Below are 23922 nucleotides of genomic sequence, written 5' to 3' on the forward strand. Positions count from 1 at the left end.
TTTCTCTTTCTTCCGTTTTTATATGTGTCAAATGACAAATCAGTAACTACTCACTGATAAGAGAAAGAAGAGGAAGGAGAGGTTTAAGAAAACTGTCTAGAAGCCACTGCAGTTTCTGCCCTGGCCTGTCATTGGGGAGTTTGTCACTATTCTGATGCCTACAGATATAGAGAGGTTGAACTCTCTCTCTAGATCCTCAAGCAACGTGGCAGAATTCACCTTAGTGTGCCTGCTGTAGTGTGTTTACTTCAGGAGCCAGGGCAGCTGTGAGGCTAATTTGGCATTCAGCAAGTCTGCGTTCAGTTCCCTGTACCCTTGGAGATGTCTTACCCAACTCGGCATCTTGTTGGTCCAGATCTGTCTTCGGAAGAGTAATAATCTCTAGTTAAAAGTTAGTGTGAATTACTCAGAGACCATATAACAGCTGTTAATGATCGTGAAACTTTCTTGATTAATTATTTGTCCCATCATTATTTTAAAACACTTAAAGGTGACCCATATAAAAATTAGAATTGTCACCTTTACAGGATATAGCAGAAAATACTGCAAAACTGCTTTTTTATTTTTATATTTATTACATTATTGTTCTGCAGAACTTGTGAATAGTCAGTAAGTGTGACTTAATTACTATCAATTTTGCTTGGGATCCTAATTCTTTACATGGAATGGAAACTTCCTGTTGTGCCATACTTTCTTGAAGAAAAGGGGTTGATTCTTGAAGGTGTCATGACTACTTTGGTTAAAGTCTTTTATAAAGGGCCAGTTCTACTAAAATACAGGATATATGTGATATAGGAGGAAAGGATAAGAAAGCTAAGTGGCAGCAATACTTTGAGGATGTGTAATATTGCACAGAATATGGATGCAGCAGTGTACTGGAACAATATCTAGAGAAGGCCAGGACTGTTATCAGAGAACAACCAGGATGAACTAAGCAATTCAGTGCATTACTGTTCTACTTGTCATCGTGCTAATATGATTCTTTTCTAGGAAACACTTTGAAGATATAGCAAAGTTAAAATAAATTTATAAGTAGAAATGGCATTAAAATATTTCAGTGCCATTACAATTGGTGTGTTTTCTTTCTTTACTAGCTTCCCATTTCTGTTCTTCTCTGAAGGGACCACAGAAAAAGGAAATGTTGAAAGATAATTCTGCCAGTGCCCAATTCCTAAAATAAACAAGTGGAAGGGGGAAATCTGTGTGTCATTTAATGCTCTGAGAGGTCACCTGATATAGGTATGGGTAAAATGCTCTAAGAGGAAAACCAACCAACATGTGGTTGTTGTGTCCCTCATGAAGTTACAGCTACCATAAAACGTGTCCAAAGTTAAACTATGTGGATGCAGAGCTACTGTGCAGTATGGTCAGTTTATGTCTTTGAGCCATGATCTCACGGAAAAGGATGACTGCCATAGTTAATTCCCTGACTTTCCCATCCCTCCCTCTTCTCAAATTCCTGTTGTGGTCTGATTTGATAATATTCTTATCCAAACAGTTTGTAAAATAACGTGATGAGTGGAAGGTGCTCAAAGGGGGAGGTGACACCTGTTATCATCCATAGTTCATACTGATTCTACCACTGACTCCCTGGATATTGTGCTGCCCCAGGTGGGCTCTGTGCTGGTTTGAGGTCTTCAGCGTTTGGCTGAGGGAAGCCCTTCTGCACTTGAGCTCACTGCCTTAGAGGTGAGGGATACCGGTTCTTAGGCAGTTAATGTCTGTGTACCCTGTCACGGTTGCTGAAGGAATGGCAAACATCACATCAGCTGGAGTGTGACATGTACTGTCCAAACAATAGAGCTGACATCTGCTCCCTTTTATTAAAGCCTTTGTTTCTGGAAGCCTACAACTAAAGAGATTACTGGCATAAACATCTGGCCCTTAGAAGAGGAGTAAAAGGTTGCTTTCTAGAATCAATTTTGTAAGCTCTTTAAAAGTCCTGTGCAGAGATCTTATCAGAAGGTTAGGTAATTGAAAACTGTCATGTTTAGGTTGTCCTGTGTTGTGCAGACATCTTATTTTTGTGTTTATTTATAATATTAAAAAAAGACTCAAACATGCACACACATTCTCCAAGGAGAGCTGAGCTGAGTAAGAGCTTTCCATTGTAATCCTAATCAGATCAGTAAATGAATATCGTCTGTTCCAGAGAACTAGACTGCCCTTTTCAGGAAGGATACTAACAGCTCGTTCTCAGTGGCATACAGTATCAACTCAGTTAGTAGTGAAGTGCTGATTCAATGCGTTTAAATTATGAGTGCCCCACTATTACTTGTAAATGCAATTATGTTGTCCCTTTTATAAGAATGGAGAGATCATAATCATACATTAAAGATATTGAGAAAGAGAAGCAAATTCATACAGCTTGCCAATAGACTTGTCTTTAAGTGCAGTTCAATAATCTGTGCATTTTAAAAAGCTGTGTATAAAAGCAGTGCAAGCCACATTTGGGCAGGTTCCTTGTTTTTCTGCTTTTTGGTGTGGTAAGGATTGATTTTCTGCTTCTTAGTGTGGCAGCAGTAAGGATTTGCCTGAGATGCTTAACAAGCTCACTCTTTCCTTCATTGCAAACTAAAAGCAAACAGCAAAAAGTCCAGCTTGCTCATTTAAAGAAACTTACTGGAATTTTATTCACAGTTACTGTCTTTGAAACTTCATTAGATATAACGTTCTTCTAATCTCTGTTGCAGTGATGGATAGACAATGTCTGTGTAATTGGTAATTGTAAATGAAATCTACTTTGTGTTAATGTTTTACTTTGACTCAATGCCACCACACTTGTGTTGTGTTCCTTGAAGCACAAATAATTATTTATGCTGATCTGGCTTACTGCCAGTTTTAACTTTGGTGTGGAGTAAATAGTTTCTTCCAGCAGTGACAGTGGTTATTTAAACATGCTTCAGTGTACACGCTTAACAAAATGCTGCGCCCACTTAATTATGGCAGTGTCTGCAATCACATCACTGCAGTGATCTGGCTTCCGAGCACCAGGAAGACAGCACACTTAAGGTCTCCACATCACACCTGGGATACAGCTACTGCTGTAGCCAAGTTGAGCTTTGTGAACTTGGCAGTTGCTGTTGAGAAAAGGAGAAGATACCCTGGAAGTGGGATTTCTGAAGAGGAGAGAATTCCCAAGGCCAACAGTTTTCCTACTGGAGTAAATTGGCATAGAATCCATGTGAATGCCAGAAGGACATAAGACGTTTGTGTCATAATGAGAAGTTAAATCCAGATTTCCTGAATGCTTCTCCACTATCTCAAAGACTAAGCTGTTCTTAGTTTACTGTAACATTTGGGCAGTGGATGGCTGTTGGGATTTCTGCGTAATCTAGACATTAAGAGAGTTGTCCTGTCTTTGGTTAATCTGGTTTTAAAGAGGTCCAAGGCAATTACAGCACTTTTTAGTTTCAGGATAAACTGCATGGATTCAGATTTTGAAAACAAAGCTATGCAAGTGTAAGGTGCTTTTTTTTTTTTTTTTCCTTTTACCAGCATATTAAGTGCAAAATATCACTTGACTTTGCTGATTATTTTAAAACTCCATGTAAGATACACCTTAAGATAACGTAAGTGGCCCTAGATGTGTGAGACTGAAGGTACATCTAGCCCAGTTTGGTCCCAACAGTGGCCATAAGCATACTCCTAGGAAAGACTACAACCAAGTCAAACATATAAACTACTTCTGTTGAGTATTTTCCCTGTCTCTAGCTATTTTTCTGAAACAAATACCACTTTAATGTATTTAGTCATTCTTTTCTCTTTCATGAACTGCAACCTCCTGGTGAAACCATGCAACATTTAGCGTCTTTGGTGTGCTCTGGCAATGTGCTCCATGGGGCTGCTGTGCTCCACCTCTAGAATCAGCCGTCCTGCCACCACAGTGAGCTGCACAGATCCGTGTCTCCTGTTACCACCTGGTGTAACTTTGCTCCTGAAGACCTTTGCAGCCACGGCTTGCCTCTCTATCCTAGTTTAGAGTCGCTCAGCAGGAGCAGAGAAAGCCAAGAGCTTTAAGCCATGCAAGACCAGCAAGGTCTTGCTTGTCTGTAGTGAGATGCTGAAACTTCAGTACAGTTAGATTTGTTTATTTTCAACAAAGCAAGAGTTTATTAGGTCAGCTAATCCATTCCCCAGTGGCTCTTAGAGCATCTTTAGTGCTGTAACTGTTCCAGTGGTAACACAGAGGGGCTGTATCTTCCTCAGACTACCTGGTGGGAGATCAAGCTGCCATTGACTTTAAGGGTGAGGAGCCAGGCCTAAAGCAGTCAGATGGCCATTATCCGGTTAAGAAGCCTTTTGTGACTTGAAATAGCTTTTTGCTTACCTTATTTATACTCCTGTCACTTCTCTATCCCCTCAAACCATTCTCTTAACTGGCGTTTGTCATTCTTGGTAACCTTTCATACCCTTGTCTTTGTGATTTATCACCTGTATTTTTGGCTTTTCGACTTTTCCAGAGGGACTGAGCATCTCTGCATCACTGATGATTCACGTCCAGTGTCTCTATGCCTCCTTAGTTTTAATAGCCTTAATCAGCTACTGATGCTGCCAGAATTTTCTGCGTTAATAATGCGTCGTTAGCTGCTCTGGAAAGCAAGAAGGATCATTATTTAAAGTGATATGGTCAAAATTATATTTGTGTACGTAATTGCCTTTTGAAGTGGGGCAGTGGGTGGCAGTTTGCCGTGCTTGTATATTTTTAGGATAACAGCTGCTTTCTGGATATCCCCAGGGTATCAGTGGGAGCCATTTCCTTGCACAGGGCCAAGCCAGCACTGCTCAGCTGGTCCCAGCAAAGCTGGGACTAGTGCCTGCTGCCTTGGTAGAGCTGCTTGGGATGGTCACAAGGGGATTATAGTAACTTGCTACCGGTGGTGGAGTCTGGTGCAGAAACAGAGAACCACTGCCTTGCCAGAACCAGCGGATGGTGGTGTCCTTGCTCTGTGGGAGTCAGTGTCACATGGAGTTTTTTCTGAGTGGAACCTTTTGGCTCACAAGTGAGTTGGGCTCTTGCCTGTGCATGAAGCTCTTGGCTTCTGCTGAGCTTGGCACCGTTTTCCTTCTTCAACCTCTGCATCTACTGCTGGTAGCAGTGGGATGTTCTTTATGCAAGACAAGAATTTTCCTGTCCTCGCCCATGGATTTAGTGTCTTACATGTGGCTCAAATCTGCACAGACCTTCTCTCCGTATAAAGGTAAGGTCAAAGGAGGACTGTTTTTGCAATATCTGTTATCTCGCCCGTATTACAGGGAAAGCCTGGGGTGCCCACAGTGAACCCCTTTGGCATGCCAAAGTACAGCCGATGAGTCTTGGAGATCATGTTCCTTGAGATAATGCTTCTCAAAAATCTCTTAAGAAACTACCAGCCTAAAGTGATCTATTTCAGCTTTTATAGGACTATTATGCATTTTTGTCACTTTTTTTCACATTTGAATATTTTGAGATCATATGTTTTCATTGCAGAGATTACTAGGAAAATTCTCCTATTTAAATATTACTGCTACTTTATCTAAAAGTATGATGCTTCTTCCCCCCAACCTCCATGAAAGTAAGAAAGTGTCAATAGCATTTTAACGTGTTTTGCAATGCTGATATCTCTAAACTTTGGGGAGATTGCTTCTGGTGGATAATCTCTTGTGGTTATTAAATACTCTGCTCATTTTAAAATGCTTTTTCAAACATGCACTTACTCAGTTTAGCTCATTGTTTAACCTTCATGATTTTACGCTTATGCTGTGGCTTAGTTGTGAGAACTGTCTATTTTATTTGGATTTACTTTCTGGCTATTAATGGCAATTTTACATTACCATTTACATAAACTAGCATCAGTACTTCACCTTTAATGATTATTAAATTGGTGTAAAAGTATCTATCTCATCTGTTTAAATATATGTTTAATTTTGAAGTTAGAGTTAGGTACAACAGACTGTAGCTAAATTTAACAGTGAGGGAACTTAAAACTGCAAAGTCTGATTTCCAGTCTATGACACTGATCTTTGCAGGAGATTCTACCTTCCTTTTCTTCAAAACTGCTTTATTCCTTGAAGCGTTTCATTCTCTTGGCATTCAAAGCAAATTAACTTGGCTCTTCCCATAGAGTGAAGTGAGTAGATGGTATTCATTATTCATTGGAAATTATGTCTCGCACATAGAGAAAACCGCGGAACTGAAAACCAGATAGAAGAAATGTGTGAGCTCTTTTTCTCTGTGTATACATAGATATACACGTGGATGAAAGCTGAAAGGATTGACAGACCTAAAGCGTAGTCCTGGAATCCCAATTTACTGCCCTAATCTGTAGCACAGTAATATTACGTGTTTTAAGAAGACAACAACAAAAAGCCATCTTAGGAATGTTTACTCTTTCTCCTTATGTCAGCTGATATGTCTGAGACCTGATGACCATCATGGCTCCTGCTGGCCTCTCTGTGTCTTCCAGAGCTGATGCTCTCGCTGGAGAGGGTTATACTGGGAAACTGTCTCTGTGCAGCTGTGTTTCTTTCTGGGCTGAGGTTATTCAAATGATTATGCAACTGCAAAGTATCACTTCGCTAGGACAGTTGTGTTCACATTGGTGTAGCAGTATATCACTATGGAAATGCCGGTAAAGCATCCTTGTCCAGTGCACCAAGAAAAATCCTGCACATCTGCAGGATGATGATGGATCTTGTGGGAGGTACATTATCCTTGCTATGGTGACTATGTATTTTCTGTCCAAACAAAAAAGAAAAGACAACTAGTAGAAGTAAAGTCTTTATCTACAAGCACACGTTTTCCTTACAAAACTATTTCACAAAATACCAATCATCCTTCTGCAAGGATATAATTTGGGTCTGGCAGGTGGGATGAAGGGCTGTTCAGGGATTCAAACTGCAGTGTGAAGACCCAGAGCAATACTGGGAAGTAGAATGCTTGCCAAGACCATTTTTGCTTCCTGCTTAGGCTCTGAGAAACCAAAAAGTAAGCACAAGTAGATATTGGCTAGGCATGGGTAAATTCCGGTTGAAAGATGAAAGAAGGTTCCTAATCTTTGCGTATCCTGTGATGGCCAGGTCAGAGAAAGAGTTTTGCTTTTCAATTAGAGCTTCTTCTGTTTGTCTTACATGGTCTCCTGTGATTGTGGGGTGGTTTGTGAAGTTAGATGTTCAAGAGGAGGCAGGAGTGAAAAGAGACAAGTGGGCAAAGCAGCTGCTGCTGGGGAAGAATTGAGGCCCAATTTCAGGGAAAGTACCCGAAACTGCAACAATAAGAGATGAGTTCTCAGAAAGCAATGAGATGAGAGGTTAGGAGCCGGCCCCCAAAGTGCTGATTTTGGGGGTCAGGTGCATTGGGAATGACTGTTACACAGATGGGAAGCACATGGAGGCACGGAGACTGCCTGTTACTACTCTGTACTGAAAGCATAGATGTGCAGAGTCAATGTTTAATGGGATTTCTCCTGTTGAATGCTTTCAAGTTAAGTGTAATTACTAATCTTAGATATTTAGAGAAAATTGCTACATAGTGATGAGCACATACCTGAAACTTCCTGACATATACAGAGTATTTTCCATGTCAGAAGTGGTTAAGTAGAGATTAATATTTCTATTTTGCAGTTATGTGGTGGAGCAAAAGTCTGAACTGGGCGCTTTATTGTTTGCTAGTGCTTGTAGAGGAAAATTTTGCCAAACCACAAGGAGAACCTGAAACTTCTTGTCTTCTTGCCATATGCCAAATCCATTCACTAAACTGCCCTCTGTTTTTCTGTTTTTCACTTGTAAATTAAATATTGTCGGCTCATCTGATGATAGGAGAGTAGCAGGTAACCAATGCAATAAATCAGTAAAAGTAGTAGTTACACTTGGAAATCAGAACCTGATCCTAAGCAGCTAAAACCTAAAAGGAACTTAATCATGGTAATAAAGGTTGTTTTTTATCTTTCTGTACAACAAGTTTCTTTATGGTAAGATTTTATATTTAACTAGTGGTTGTCCAACCCTGATGTATGATGGCTGAGTTCAAAGGATACAGTGATGATGGAGTCTTTGTTCCACCACAGAAAAAATAAGGAGTTCAGCTGCCTTAAGACTTCTTGGAGATTTCCATGTTAGAAAGTATCTTGTTTGCTAAAATAAAAATTGGAAACCCAGTCAGAAACTTATTTGCATTGTTAGGCACTTAAATACCTTTAAACTATACCCATAATATATTTCCTTTTAATGAAAGTCATGTTTATATTTTTCCTGTCAAATAAAGTAGTGAGAGGTGTTGTAGTTAGAGAATTTGTGTTTTTCTTTGCCATTGTAGTTGGTGATGCCGTTACAGTTTAGAATAGCTTCTAGGTTTGCATAGGAGAATATGGGTATCAGTATTTTCCCAAGCATTATTACATGTAACTCTTTAGTCTAATTAATACATGGTGTGGTAAGATCAATCAGGAAAACACAAATACAAGTGTTCACTCAGCTTTTTTTTTTCCCCCTCTCTCCAGGATTACGATGGCTTCTTTGAATCAAAGGAGAGCAACACTGTCTTCTCCTTTCTGGGACTGAAACCTACTTTGACATCAAAGGTCAGTGTAGTATTGCAGACTTTTCATGGAGTTCTTGAAACATTTGGATTGAATTTTCTTTGAACCAAAAGAACTCTGTTTTCGGATGCACCATTGCCCTGGTTCATACCTTATCCATATCAGCTTCGTGCTAATGAGGTAATTGAAATGGTTGCCATGAAAAGCAAAGCACTTTAAGTGAAACTAAGCATATACATGGGAGTTAATTTGCAGATAAACGAAGTTTGAAGAATACATTCTCCTTCACATTATCAATCTACATTGGAGCAACTGACTTAATTATAACAGGAGACAGAACTAGGACCTTAATCACTGGAATATCTGCAGTTTATGTCACCAAAATATCATCTTACTGGGTCAGCCTGGCATAATTGGTCGACCAGGATTTATTCATTAGGCATAAAGTTTTTTGTTTTGTTTTGTTTTATTCTGTTTTTAAATGGTGAAATGCTGGAGCAGTCAGGAGTTGTATCAACTTCTTGGGTAAGAAATCAGTTTTAACAAATATATATATACAGGTCAGAACACAAAGCCAAATTACATCTTTCTGTTGAGGGCAGCATAATAGAGGAGACTTTTTGCTGTATGGAAGCCTGGACACTTGTTCGGAGAGAGTGTATCGTGCACCTTTGGGTGGTAGATGTGACACACAGGGGAGGATTTTTCTTCCTTTGACCACTGTAGATACAGCTGTGTCTGGTGCTAATACTATTTCAAGCCTGGATGGTAGCTCTTGAGTGTCTATGGAGTTCCTCTTCTGCCAGGAATTAATTTATTTCTGGAGCCCATGAGGGACAGGAGTGGGAGGGAACCTCAGCAGGGAACCACGAAAGCAGATTATTTTGGCAGCCTGCCTTGCTTCATAGCTTGAAGAATTAGTCTTAGGAAAAAGTATCCTACTGCAATCAGAAATAGCAGATTCTATTCAGCTCTGTTCCTGGAGAATAACCTGTTGTAGGCCTGGAGGAGTGTCCTATAAACTTGGCCAGATCACTGCTTCAGTCTGGTAGTACTGGAGAGTGATGCCTCCTCAGCTGCTGTGGGGACCAGGGTTAGGGACACCTGATATGCGAAGGTCACAGACAGAGCATATGAGAATGTATTCATAGCATTAATAATATTTTTTTTCTCTTTTCTTTGAAATAGGAGTCAGAACCCTAGAAAGCCTATCTGAAGTATCGACAAGCACATCTTCCGGATGAATGACCCTGTTCTTCAGCACACAACAGCTTCCCTAATGGATCACTGTGATAGAGTGAACACGCATCTTTAGTAGTAGTCTGCTTGCCATGAGACGGTGCTCTCCAGTAATGTGGAGTTAATAACTTGTATATGAAACACAATTAAGGCTGGGCTACTCATCTTCCTTTTTAAAAATATTGTTAATGTTTCACTTCTGTCTTTGGATTGCTTTTGCAACTGGCACTGATATTCTAATAGACACATATGTTTGAGAGAAAGGAGTGGAAGTGTAGGGCTTCTGTAGTTCTCGGATATACTTGTGTAGTCAGATTTCTCACCTTTTTTAATTCTTCCAGCTACTGTAGTTGAAATTATTCATCATGATAGTTAAAGTGCTGGTGGTTATTAGAATGTTTGTGCTGGTTATGATTCAGAAGGTGAAAAATGTCAATCTTAAGATCTCAGTCTAAGCCCATAACTGTCGTATTTTTACATGTCTACATTTATTTATTGTGATGTTTATGCTAGATCATGTTTATTGTAAGAGACATGGGCTGTTAACCTTGTTCATGAAAACTTAATTTGTCTAATGATGAGCATTGCAACTGACTGTTTGAAAACAGTTGTTATCATGGAGGAGGTGCCAAAGTGAAATATTTTGACATGGTTCCTGTTCCAAATGCAGCTGAAAAGTGCATGAAAACACTTGGTGGAAATTACTGGGTAGTTCAGAAGAAGCAGTCTCATAGCTAGTGATAATATTAAGTTATCTCTTAATTGTGAAAGACTTAAAATCCAAAGTTGGAGCTCCATAGTTGGACTGTCTTAAAATGAAATTTTGCCAAAACCTTGAGTTTACCTTCAATAACACACAGCTCCACCATCAGCCACATGAGAGTCAGGTAGATACTTTGAGAGCTAGGGCTCAATCCCATGGATGGTTAAACACTCTCCTGTAGTCCGAGAGCCCACCTAACATGCCCAGCTGTTGTCCTGGTTATATCCCCAGCTGTGGAAATATGGAGATGCCTCAAAGACAGTGAGAAAGCTGAGCGTGTGCTTTGCCGGCTGACGGCACAATGGTCAGCTCAGCTGAGGAACAGGAGCCAACTAAAGGAAGCAGAGATTGTTCCAGTGGGACTGCATTGATGCATATAGCAGAACTCAGGCCCATGACTTGCCAATAACCACTACAAAATGCATTCTAGACAGAAATCAAATTGCATTATGCATTTTGAATCAAGTCTGGCTATGAAAATAACAGCTATGCTGTAATGTAGCTTTTACTCAAGTGATTTCCTAATGACAGGGTAGTGCCATTCCCATAAACGTCGTTATGTCTTTGGGTAAATGAAAGACAACCATTAAATGGGAAAACTTCTTTGCAATCACAGCGTCACTCAGACTGTGTGGCTTGAAGGAAGCCAAACGTGTAAAAAGTGTCTGGAAGCAACACTGTCTGTGCAACAAACCGCACGTTCTGTTAAAATCAGTAACCGTGGCATCTGAGACATTTTAGTTGGAAGGAACAACTGGAGGTCATCTGGTCCAGCACTGTCAAAATCAGGGCTAACACCAGCAATAGCTTTGATCAGATATGGGTTTGTCCAGCTGAGTGTTAAAAATATCCAAAGATGAAGATCTCATAACCCTCCAGGCAACCTGTGCCAGCACTGTAGTGCTCTCCTAGTGAAAGCTGTCTTTAATGTCTAGCCTCAACTTGCAGGCTGTAATTTGTGGCCGTTGCCTTTGCTAAGTTTTCTGGCACTCACAGGAAGAAATCGGCACCCTCCTTTTTGTAACTGCCCTCAAGATAGTTGTCGGCTACTGTTAGATCACCTCTTAGCTGCCTTCTTACCAGAATAATCTAACCTGGCTTCCTCAACCTCTCTTCACAGGCTGTGTGCTTTAGGCCCGTGGCTGCTTTGGTGGAGGGCTACTCTTTCCAGTTTGTTCACATCCCTCTTGAACTGGGAGAAGGTCTCAAAATGATATTTCAGATGTCGCCTCACCAGTGCTGAGTAGAGTGGGATAATAACTTTCCTCAGCCTACATGCTTTCCCCTTTTTGCAGTGGGTACGTTGCTGGCTCATGATCAGCAGGGCATTCACTAGGATCCCCAGGGCCCTTCAGTGGGGGCGTTACTGTGTCTGTTGTCTCCCAGTCCATGCTGATGCCTTGCCACTCCCTAGGGCAGAACTTTCGACTTGTCCTTATCAAGCTTCATGAGGTTTCTGTTGGTCCAGTCCTCAAGGTTTTTGAGATGCCACTGGACTGAAGCTCTGCCAGCTGTTACCAACCACTGAACCAGGTTCAGGTGTCATTCACAGATTTGCTGAGGTTGCACGCTAGGTCATCATCCAAGTCCCTGCTGAACAACAGGAGAACTGTGGCCTCTCAAGTTTTGGACAAAGACTTAGGACTACAGAGGTGTGACATGAACAATGCTCATGACTACCGGTTGCTGGAGTAAAGAACAGGTTGCCTTCCTGTTCGTGTTGTCTCAGCTACAAACTGCTTAGAAGCTGTGTGGCTTTTCCTTCTAGCCCAAAGGCAAGAAAGCTGTAAAAAAGATTATCTTAAAGGAGTCCATCCATAAATCAGTTTCTCTTTGGATCCTCTGGTGCCTCCTCAGCTCAGTTAAAGGGCTGGTTGGAGCAAGAGCTCACAGATTTGAAGTCTATGGTTGTATTTACTGGTCAAAATCTTAACTACATCACCTCTAGAGGAATTCTGAGTGGGAGCTGATAACATGTATATACATATATGTATGTGCATTTTTAAGAATTATGTTTTCTATGGTAAGTTATTGTGACATTTTTGTCACCAATCCCATATTTTCATTAGACTTGAACTTCACTATAGGAAGGGAATGTGACATGACATGACATGACATGACATGACATGACATGACATGGAGCTGTACATTGTTAACTTCACCAAATTCAATATAACTATTCCTAAAAAAAAGTTAAAAAATATTTAACTTTGGAAACGAATACATGTATAAATTTACATAATTACACAGTTGATTACAGAGAAGCCATCCTGGATTTATCATGTACTTGATATGTTGTAAACCTCAAGAACTGCCTCAAGTCCCAGTTTTGAAAAACTTACCTAAGTGTGTAAGTACATCCACATGAGTAATCCTGGGCAAAATCCCAGGCTTACTGATGTGAAAAGCAAAACCACACTGATTTCTCCAGAGATGAAATTAGTTTCACAAAACTCCTCTTGAATTTTGGTAATTGTAGCATAGAAACCTCCTGTTCAGTGGAGGGCTAATCCTGTTAGAGCTGTTAGGTAAACCTAGCTTATTTCAGAGCAGGCATATGGGCATGACCAGCTGCACGGAGAACAACACTAGCTCCAAAGACATCCTGCTTGCTTGCATGGATTGGCAGTGTGAGTCCCTTAGAATATGTGCTTTTGAATTAGAAAAGGCTAGGGGTTTTTTGTTTTTATTTTTAAAAATATATATATATGTTCCTTGAACGTGAATTTGCTCTGTTGTGTGACAGGCTTATTTTTGTAATTAAGAAAAGTAGAGTTCTAGTTTGTTACACAAGATGATCTGGAATTTTTTAAACTGGTTTTGTAATAAGGAAATGTAACTATCAGGTAACTGAAACGGTCTGTGGAAACTGGAGCCATTTATTGAAAGAAATAGCAAATTCTTAATTCTATTTAAAATACTTGCTAGAGAAACAAATTATCCCAGTTTTTAGCCAACACTTGTAACTACCCCACTTTTTAAAATGGGGAGCAGTGTGAATTAAACTGCAAGTCCTTGTACCTAGATAAAGCTGCTGTGTGGGCTGACATGCGCACTCACATTCACTGTATCAGTGGCTTTGATAGAGGGGTTTTGTTTGTGCCACACACTACTGGATAGTGCCTTGCCAGAAAGAGGACTGTTTCTGTAGGGTCTTCTTAGATGTGCTTAAACTTTGAACTGAGAAAGGGGTAGCTTCTATATTGCTATTTTTTTAATAATGCAGTAAACACATACTTTGTAAGGTTGAAACAGTTTTTGATGAGTCTTCTGAACTCTTGATTTTTCATAGTGTTGCTTTTGCTTTTTTTTTTTCTTTTCATTTTTCTTGGCTGTCTAGAATCAAATGTTACAAGGGAAGTGGACCTGGAGTAAACCCCTAAATCCATGTTTACACTTAAAAATAACTGTGTGGTTCAAGTGTTGAGCAGCGCAAGTGCTATCACTTAAATGAACAGGAGCTGCCAAGCTCTCAGTGGATTAGTTAGTTTTCCCTTCCAGCCCTGTCCTCCTGTCAGGCTGTTTATTTAGGGAGCCCAGTTCTGGGAATATCATGATTCAGAAGTAGGACCCTGAGATTTTAGGCAGTGGCACTTCACAGGAGTGCGAAAGTGGGGTCATCACCAGAGAAGTGCCAAATCCCAATAGTCTTCCGTGACTTGTCCACTGATTTCACTAGATCTTGGTGGGAGCAGGAGGGAGTCCTGTGTGTTCACCCTGCACGGGGAGGGGAAGCAGTAGACACGGTGCTGAACAGCCCATGGCTTGTTGACAGCACCCTGAGCAGTGATGGTCACAGGGGCCTTGGCTGGCCATGCCGTGGGGGACGCCACACGCTCCTCGGGGCTCCCACCTGCATCATGGCCTGTCCTTCACCCTCTTGCTCCCAAAGGAATTTGGGAGGGGACATGGAGAACAGCTTCTGGAGAGCAGTCCTGCAGCCAGGGCAGGTCCAGCTTACTCCCTTGTTCCTGTTCTTTACCTCCTCCTTATGTGCTTCATCCTGTCCCGCCTAGACCTACCTGCGTGCAAAGCTTCCACTCCCGACCATTTGTAGCACCCCTGTGAGGTGGCAAATGCGGAACTGGTGTTCACCTGCATGGTGCCAGTGTTCTGTCACTCAGAGGGGGAGGGAGCACGTTGCATCTTAGGCTGCGTACACGTGGAGTTTTAAATTATGTATTAAAACCATGTTCATCTAATAAAAAAATGTGATGCATAAAAGGCAGTTGAACTGTGTTGTGTGTGCCAAAGAAAACAATGAAAAAGATATGAGTGGTTATCCTTGCTGCAGCTCCCTCTGGTGACAGCCGGTGCCTTGGCTTGGGTGGCCCTGGCAGAGGCAGAGGAAAGCTTGGGATGGGCAAGCCGCATTCTGTGAGATGCTGAACGGCTTTGATCCCTGTAGACTCAGTGGGAATTGCAATGTCCAAAATACCTGCTGGGTTAGGGTCTAGGTCCTCCCCAGGTAAACAGCAGTGAAGAAAAAAAATAAAGGGTGATTTCTTGGCTTCCATTTTTGTGCTTGGGTTATATGATAAATACCATGGGTATAAAGGACAAATCCTCTGGAGTGGCTTGAGCAGTGGGAGCAAGAAGCTTTCACGTACTGAAGTTTCCCAGCATACTAATGTGTTCAAATACGTAACTTTCATAAATGAATTATATATTGTCTAATTCAACCTCTATCTGGAGAGGAGTTTCTGCCTCAGATTCCTTTGCCAGCATGCTCATATTGTCCTCTTTCAGCTATTGCCTGTTGACTGTCTCTGCTGAGAATGGCCCTTGCAGAGCCTGTCAGTGATGTCACCTGTCTGCAGCAGTGACACGGCCATATGTCACCTCCAGAAGAAGGGAGAGCACTTGCTGAGCTGGCTGTAGCTCCCCGAGTGCTGCCCCTGGCCAGCGCTGCGACCCACAAAAACCAGGTGTCCTGCTGCCATCCAGCCATGCTGTGCCCCATGGTGGCTGATCTGGGGCTTTCACCAGCGATCCCTGAGCTAATGGTCTTCCTCCTACAACACTTTAATGATCATTGGCACCACTGGCATAATTTTCCTTCAATGGGTTTTCTTCTCTGGGTTTTCACAGCTTTAAATTCTTCCATTTTTCTTCAGGGCTTTCTTGGATACGCTTTTTCTTTTAGATGTCTTCTGTGAGTGGTATAAATTTCAGCTGAAGCCATGAGAGGGCTTTTAGGTCAGGACAGATATACAGCATTGATGTGACAGATGCTCTTCAGTCATTAGTGTAAATTGCGGTAGCATCAGTACTGCTCCGGATGGCCTGTCATGCTTAAGCCCTAAGTGGTCATCTCATGTCCTTTGGAGCATTCTGGCTCTGAGCAAAGTGTGGGTATCCATCAAACTCACACCTACAGAAGCGTGCAGGGGTTGATGGCATTTCAGTGCAACAAAATTTCGTGGTCTTTATTAACTAGTCAACCTGGAGGGGATCTCTTGGGTTACAGAGCCAAATCCTCTGCCATTTCTGTTGTCACAGAGTCTGTTTCATAAAGCAACCCAACGCTAGCTAAGAGCTACAATCTGGATCCGGGTTGATTCCCACCCCCCCCTCCTCCCCATTTATTTGGCTCTGCTATGACTGTTGGAAGGCTGTTTCAAAATGCCACTGGTCATGCACCAAAAAACAAACCTTCTTCCAAATTCCAGCTGAAGTTTACTCATGACCAGCTTAACTCCATTGTCCTCATTGGCATTTCCTTCACATGAATCTCCCATGCAGGAATTACCTGTTGCATGTTCTTACGTAGTGGTTTGTTTTAAGCTACGCCTTTGTCAGGTGGATGAAGCCGCTGAGCTGGTGCAGAGTCCTGTTCTGCTGCTGGCACCATGGACATCCAGGGACAACAGAGAGCCCTGGAATGAGGATATCTCCCCTACACAATAGCATGAAGTAACTCCATGAAACGAGTCCAGAACGAGCTCGTTAATTACTCCAGCTAGCAGAATTTATAATTTAGAGGTGTAACAAAGACAGAGGTGATCCTGATACTTGCTTCTTGTCAGAAGTTGCTGTTTAAGTTTCACGTTTTAGCCCCGACTGAGCTATTGCTCCAATTGAGCATATTTCCTGGGCATATTGTGTGCATTTGCTAAATATATGAATTAAACATTCCCTTGACAGACTTTAACCTTCAGTTAATTCAAAGGTGTCAGAAAAGTTGATAGCCGGGGATGTGCTCCTTGAACTTACACCAGCTGCAGGAGTGAAATACAGACCTTGGAAAGACTATGAGTAGCCAGACATCTTTTTAAAATTTATGCCAGTTTTAGTACATAGACATATATTTTTAAAATGTTAGTAAAGATAGATACTAATTCAAACAAGGAACAGGACTCTCTGTGGCAGACAGCAGCTACCCCAGCACAAAAACCTGTAGGTGAGGGGCCTGAGACCTGTTGTGGTCATGGCTTTATTTGTGTGTAATGTGGCGAGTGGGATAAGGGCAATGGCCGCGTTTTCCTGAGCGGGTGCACAAGCTCCTCTCCTGCCTTTTGGCAACCAGATGCTGCTGGTGGTCACTGCACAGGCCTCAGGCTCTGCCCCTGCCTGCTCCTCTGCCGGCTCTCGCTGCTGCCTCTCCTGCACCTCCTGGCGCAGCCCTGCTGCTGCCTGGCTCTGCTGCACATCAAGCTGCACATCAATCACTTTGTTTGTCCCCAAAAATCACACCTGTAGTGTGTGCTGCAACCTGCTCCCTGCACACATCTCTCAGCAGGCTGCCACAGCTGAATGGTCCTCCCTTGTTTCAGCACCTTAGCTGGACTTTCAGCACATTTATCAGTGTATTTTCCTCATGTTACACCTTGTCATGTCTTCAAACACAACCTCCATGCCGGTGGCCTCTTCCCTTTGCCACCCTCCCCAACTTCACATCATTATCCCTGCTCTGCATCACCAGCTGAAAGGTTATGAAGATATATGACATATTTTGGGACACTTGATAAGGGGAAATACAACAAACATCTTAATTACCTTCTTCCTGGGATAGTCATTTGCCATTACAAAGTAACACCCATCAGAAAACACCTCTCAAATGTTAGCCGAAACCCCATAGAGCAGATACATCACTGCCCCAAGCGCTGCTATGGAGCTTATGCTCTCCAAACCCCAATGGGACAGATGCTCTTATTGTTAAAATTAACAATAAGAAAAACAATGTTGCATATGACCTAAAACCACTGAGAATAAAACATGAAATGATGATTACTTCAGCAGTTTTCCCAGCTAAAGACTGGGGAGAGTTTTGATCACTGTAACTTTATGGGATCTTCTTTGCCATTAAGACTTACACAACATCCTCTTAGGGTTACATATGACCTAAAGTTTAAACTACTCTGCCTTCAGAGATGGTGATGATTGAAACTAGAAATACATTACAGGTTTTCTTAGCTTCCACCCAACTGTGCATCACAATATCTGTTTCTTAGCGATGTCTGCAACTTATCAGAAACAACAGTCTTTATAAAAGATCCTCTTATAGAGACTTAACGCTGTAGAGGATTAATGAAGGTTGACTAAATGATGACTGCACCTTCTTAAGACCTTTTTGACAACCTAGGGGCATAAAAGAGGGAGGGATGAAAAGAGGGTGAAGTTAGAGAATGAGGTCGCTAGTGAATATGGTCTTCACATTGTGCTGACAGAAGATCTTCACATTAGAGATGCTTAGAAAAATGTTGTCCACTTCCCTTATAGAATAGCATTATGGAAAACAAGCCCACACAAATTCTGTCCTTGAAAGACAGAAGCCCCAAAGAGAGTAGATAGGTTATAAAGTGACCAGACCTGGGCCATGATGAGGCCTCCTTTGCCCTGGTGCCACTCACTGCCACAGTGGCACTCACGGCTGAAACTCGCTGGCTTACCAAACTGGTGCTCGGGCTGTCTTTAAGCGTTTTACCCAGACTGGACACCAACATTGCATTTTTTGTTGGTGGTGAGACACCAGCACTGCTACCTTATTGGGGAAAGAGGTTCTTCTTATCTTCCTCTCAACAGCAAGCACACAAAATTTGAGACTGACCAAACCAACCTGTAGTGATAGACATTTCCTAATTGGGAACGTGCATGCAGCTGCTCTCACCCACCGTGACCAAGAAGCCCATGGGCTTCACTCAACCAGGTGTGGAGGCCAGGAACCAGCAGAGCCCCCATGGCTGCAGTGCCGTGGTCCATGGGCACCTGCTTGGCACCCTGCGCTGAACATGGTGTTGGCAGCAGGCTGTGGGTGCTGCTGGGTGCTGCGTGGTGTGAGCCCTGCTGCAAGGTGCCTCTGCTGTGCTGGGAGGCTGGATGGGGTTCCTCTGGTTGGAGAAGTGGACAGGAGCATTACAAGATCCTGTTGTCATCCATTCATATTATGAATATTTTATGCCTGTCTATAAAGAAGATGTTTGAGCCCCTGTTAATATAAGGGAAGCCAGCTTTTTAAATTAGAGAAAATAAGTAGAGAGGCTCCTGGGAAATTAGTTTTAATTCTAGAGGCATATTTTCACAGTAGGCCTCTCTTCATGGAGCAGCTAAAGAGGATGAAGGTGAAAGTTGTTATAGACAGGCCACCTTTTCTGTGTCTTTCTGTTGGCCCCGAGCTTTTGTGTGTGTAAAAAACAACTGAAGAGGCTGAAACAGCAATTCATACCATATCCATGAAGCTTTAATGGGATTATGTTTAACTATTTGCAGCTCTTTGGACTGGTTTCTTTTGCCACTTCAAGCCAAGGATCTGCTTCTTCTGCATCAACAAGGGCATCACCGGCAGAGATAAAAGACACCGCACTCTGCTGAGCACCCTTCAGACCATACCTGGAATACTGTGTTCAGTTTTGGTCCCTGCTGTACAAAAAGACGTGGACAGGCTGGAGAGGGCCCAGAGAAGGGTCACAAAGATGATCCAAGGACTGTGAAGCTGCAATATGAGGAAAGGCTGAGAGAAGTGGATTTGTTCAGCCTTGAGAAAAGAAGGCTTAGGGCAGACCTCATCACCATGTTCCAGTATTTAAAGGGTGGCTACAAAGAAGACTCCTTTTTTACAAGGAGTCACACAAAAATGAGGAGGAGTAATGGGTATAAGTTACTCCTGCAGAGATTCTAATTGGGCACAAGAGAGAAAGTTTTCATAAAGACAACAATCAGCCATTGGAGTAATCTCCTCAGGGAAGTGGTGGATTCACCTGCATTGGGCACTTGTAATACTCAGCTGGGCAGGGTGCTGGGCCATCTTGTCTGGACCCTGCTTTTACCAAGAGAGGTTGGACCAGATGATCCTTGAGGTCCATTCCAACCTGGTATGCTGTGATTCCTCTCAGGGTGGCTGAGCACACACGCAGCTGCTCATCGCTCTGCTTACGCCATGCCAAACTGGCACTTAACGGGGCAATTTCCCAGGATTAAAGGATTACTCCACACCTTGATTTTCAGGCACTCCAGAACAGGCTGTCTTTGTAAAGACACCATGAGCAGCATAGCAAAAGGATGAGCAAACTGTTTTGCATGAAGCTAATAAACATTTTTAGAGGGATTTTAATTGAGCACTGTATTTAATTAGCTTTTCCCATGCTTTCAGCTTTGCCCTCTGGATTTACAGGGCTGAGGTCAGTGAGGGCAGGTAGCACAGTAGGTGTAACCTGTGCCATCGCTTCCCAACAGCTCTGCATGCTGGCCTAGCAGAGCTTCCACCAGTCACCCCCATTGCTGCCTGCTTTGCAGCCACGAAGGCTCCTACCCATTTGCTTTTGCAAGCAGTGGACCCCAGTAGATGACATTTCTGGGAGCTTATTTTATGTTATTGGATTGATGAAGGATGTCCAGTAGAAAAAGGTCATAAGTGAGCACAGTTCCCACATCTGTGGTGTTAGACATGGCCTTTCTGCTGGCCCTGCACACCATGCCAGGAACAGTAGACAAACACAACCGTAAAATAACAGGAAAACCTGTTCATCTGCAATGAAGGTGCATTATTTGTGGAAAATAAAGCGGGCAGTCGGCACTTGATGGTGTTTCAGCACAGGGATTGCCTTCTTCACAAAGTTTTAAGATTGCAAAGTTCTTCCCATTGTGCCCAGGGACAAAACCCCCAAATCTTTATTGTTTCACTTTACAGACCAGCCAGTAGTCACCATCCTTAGACCAAGGGAAATTTCGTCAGTGAGTGAAATAAGAAATGTTACTTTATTCTTCCTCCCCACTCCCCCAGAATGAGGGGCTGTCAGGTAGAGTTTCAGCATGGACCCTGATGAAGGTGTATGGATAAGGCAGAAATGCCCCCGCCTCAGGGGACAACACTCCCACAGGCCCAGGAGCCACCTCTCCATGGTGCTCCTGCATGAGGATGATGGTTTTGGGGGTTGTTTTGCACCACCAGATACAGCCGGTGTGGAGGACAGTACCTGCATGCCCAGGGGAAGACAGACCGAGGCGGGTCTGGGGGGTCAGCTCAGTGCCACACAGGGACACCCCAGTGCTTAAGCCAGTTGCTAAATAAAATTAATTTTAAAAGCAGATGGTTTAATTAGAGCACCAGGCTCCCTCGCTGTAATGCTGTGTCTCTAGATATTCTTACTGTTTTATTAACAAGTCTCTCTTACTTATTTCTTTCCGATTACTTGAAGGATGCTTTCATCGAGGTTATATAGAGTCCTATTTTCGTCCCTGCTTTACCTAAAAATATATTAAAGAAAAGCTGAAGTACAAATTAATAACGATATGCAGAGCAAACTATTTTCCGCATACATTTTTAAAATGAAAAAGACAATTTTAAACCAGTTTTACAAGAGTAGATGCTCCACAACAGTATCTGCGTACCTGAGAGTGGTTTCTCCAGGGAAGCAGCTGTTTTACTGAGCCCAAGCGGAGCTCAGTGCTGCCAAGGCAGAGCTGGAGCGAAATGCCTCTCCTTGTGCACAGGCACACGGAAATGGGAAAAACCGTCAAAGAACTTCAGTGCTGCTGTTGTCAGACAACAAACTAGGCTGAGATCAGACAGGCCCCTTTTAAAATGCGTTTCTACTCCTAGATGCGCCTCTCAGCAGTCAAACTGAAATTACATAGAGTGACACGAGTTCACTATAATTTGTGTGGTAAAGTTAGCCCTCTTTATTGCTGGGTTCAAAGAAGCACTCACCAAAAGCAGAAGCTTGCAGGCAATGGTGTCCCTGCACGCTCACTTGGCTGAGCAAAGTGACCAACAGATGTTACAGATGTATTTTGAAAACAGCTATGTGCTTTCTTGCAACCCAAGCCAGCTAAAGTACAAATTTCATTAAAGTAAACCATGGTTATGGCAGCCACAAGACATCAGTAGCACCATTTTCAATTGCTTAAATATTGGTTACAACCCTTCGACATTAACAATGTAATCAAGATCATAGCAACTCTATAAATACATTCTCAATGCCCCTACCTCGTCAGCTGGCTTTGTCACGGAATAAATCATCATCAAATCATCACCTGTTGACATTAATTACAGTCCAACAACTGGATGCATCCTTTGGCTTTGTGTTACTTTATTCAATCTAGAAAATATACAAGCAACAAGATGTGATTCAGCTTCATTTAAGATATCTAAATGCATGTTCTTATGTGAGCAATGTATCAAAGTTGCCATTAGTGCAAATGGACATCTGGGGAAGGCTCAGTTCAACCTCTGGAATGCAAGCATTTGGGTATCTAGCCCTGGACCCAAATCATGTCTTCTGTGGAAAAGATAACTAATCTCATGTTTTATTATAGAATCATAGAAACACGGACTAGTTTGGGTTGGAAGGGACCTTCAAAGGTCATCTATTCCAAGCCCCTGCGATGAGCAGGGACATCTTTATCTCACACCCATTTCCGATGCACCAGCTGTCACAGATCCCAGACCTCCAGGAACACGTTTTCTTACTGCTTGTTCTACTACATTTGCCCAAAACTTTAATACAGTCACTGTGAGGCAAGATTTTTGGGATGGAGGGAACTGAGGAAAAAGTCTGCTTGAGGTCATTTAGCAGTGGTTATCTTTTAGAGAAAAAATTTATTTCAGCATAAAATGGAAGAGCAATCAAAGCCAAATTTGGTCTTACGAGAACTTTGAAAGTCTCAGCTGTTCTCGGGAAGATTTTCTCCAAACCTGTATGTTTGTATTACATTGATCACAAGAAATGTAAGTTCAGAAAATATTAAATATTTATTTTAACTGTCATACCTAGATTTCAGAGATGGTTCACAAATAGGCCCCATGTATCATTATCTCGTTCAGATAAACATCTTCAAAAAACAAAGGTGATATAAGGAAATGTATTTGGCAGCAAAATCAACTCTTGCCAGACGCAGAAGTATCTCCCTATAGCACCTGGAATCACAGATCCTCACCACACAGGAACTGACTCTGACTTTCACCACCTGTCATCCTAACACCAGAATGAGCAATGGATGAACACGTGCAAAACATGGGCCATGGTGTCATCTGTGGGCAACAAAGCTCCTGACTTCTGAGTGCCAGTATGGAACACCAGAAATACATCATAAGTGTGCTTCCTTCTGCAAAGAGCTGGATTGCTTTTTGACTGAAAAATATCCTGATTGCTAATAAAGTACTAACATGATTGTGCCTGATTTTACGTATCAAAAAAGAGCAGAATATCCTTGACTTGTTCTTGAGGGAAGGACAAGAGAGTCAGGGAATGGGATGATGTCAACGTTCTCTAAGCAGTTGCTTTTAACAAACAGCATTTAATGAACAGTAAGCAGTAGATTTTACAGACTCTGTAGTTTAAAAGAGGCCATAACCCTCTGGAGTTTACAAGCACTTTGTATAAACTAAAACAGTTTGGCTGACATCTACCGTTACTGCAGATTTCCCATAGCATCCAACCGTTGCCATTTGTTAATAATTAAAAGACATCAGAGACATCTGCTTTAAAAGTGGAAGTAAACCTTCCAAAGCAGTTTCAGCTGTGTGATCTTGATTTTATTTTTCAAAGTAATAGGACCATCTTCTTTAGAAAATGACCTTTAATTAATTTCCTTTTTCTAACTACCTTTATAAGACTATATAAGACATCTATAAGATGGCTTGTTGCCACAGTAAATTACTGAACTCAAAAGATTACAGAATGACCTTCTTTTCATATAGATTACTGGGGATGCCACAGCAGCAGCAGAAAGGAGCAGGAGAGCCGCAGTGCTTAGGAGAAATACAACTGACATGAGCAATGATAACGTTTAAAAATGTTTCCTATGAGAAGGAGATCAGGTAAGAACATAATCAAGTCTTTACTGATATCAGATCATAGAAAAAAAATCTTACATGGGCAACACTCACTCAAGCTTTTCTACTCAACTGGCATTTCATCTGGTTTAGGCGTTGGGAAGGAAGATCAAGCAATGAAGCAAGTGATT

At 42.1% G+C, this 23922-nt stretch overlaps 1 protein-coding gene across 1 annotated transcript in view; it reads left to right on the forward strand.

Annotated features, from left to right (window-relative positions):
- The window catches only part of SH3BGRL2 (SH3 domain binding glutamate rich protein like 2), a 43191-nt gene extending 28449 nt beyond the window's left edge, over positions 1-14742 (forward strand). Inside the window, exons 4-5 of the mRNA XM_013368434.3 lie at positions 8478-8558; positions 9705-14742. Of these exons, the coding sequence (XP_013223888.2) occupies positions 8478-8558; positions 9705-9719 (96 nt within the window). The 3' untranslated portion in view covers positions 9720-14742. The remainder of the gene's footprint in view (positions 1-8477; positions 8559-9704) is intronic.
- The last annotated feature ends 9180 nt before the right edge of the window (positions 14743-23922 follow it).

The sequence above is a fragment of the Columba livia genome, chromosome 3, assembly GCF_036013475.1.
Source record: "Columba livia isolate bColLiv1 breed racing homer chromosome 3, bColLiv1.pat.W.v2, whole genome shotgun sequence".
Lineage (NCBI taxonomy): Eukaryota > Metazoa > Chordata > Aves > Columbiformes > Columbidae > Columba > Columba livia.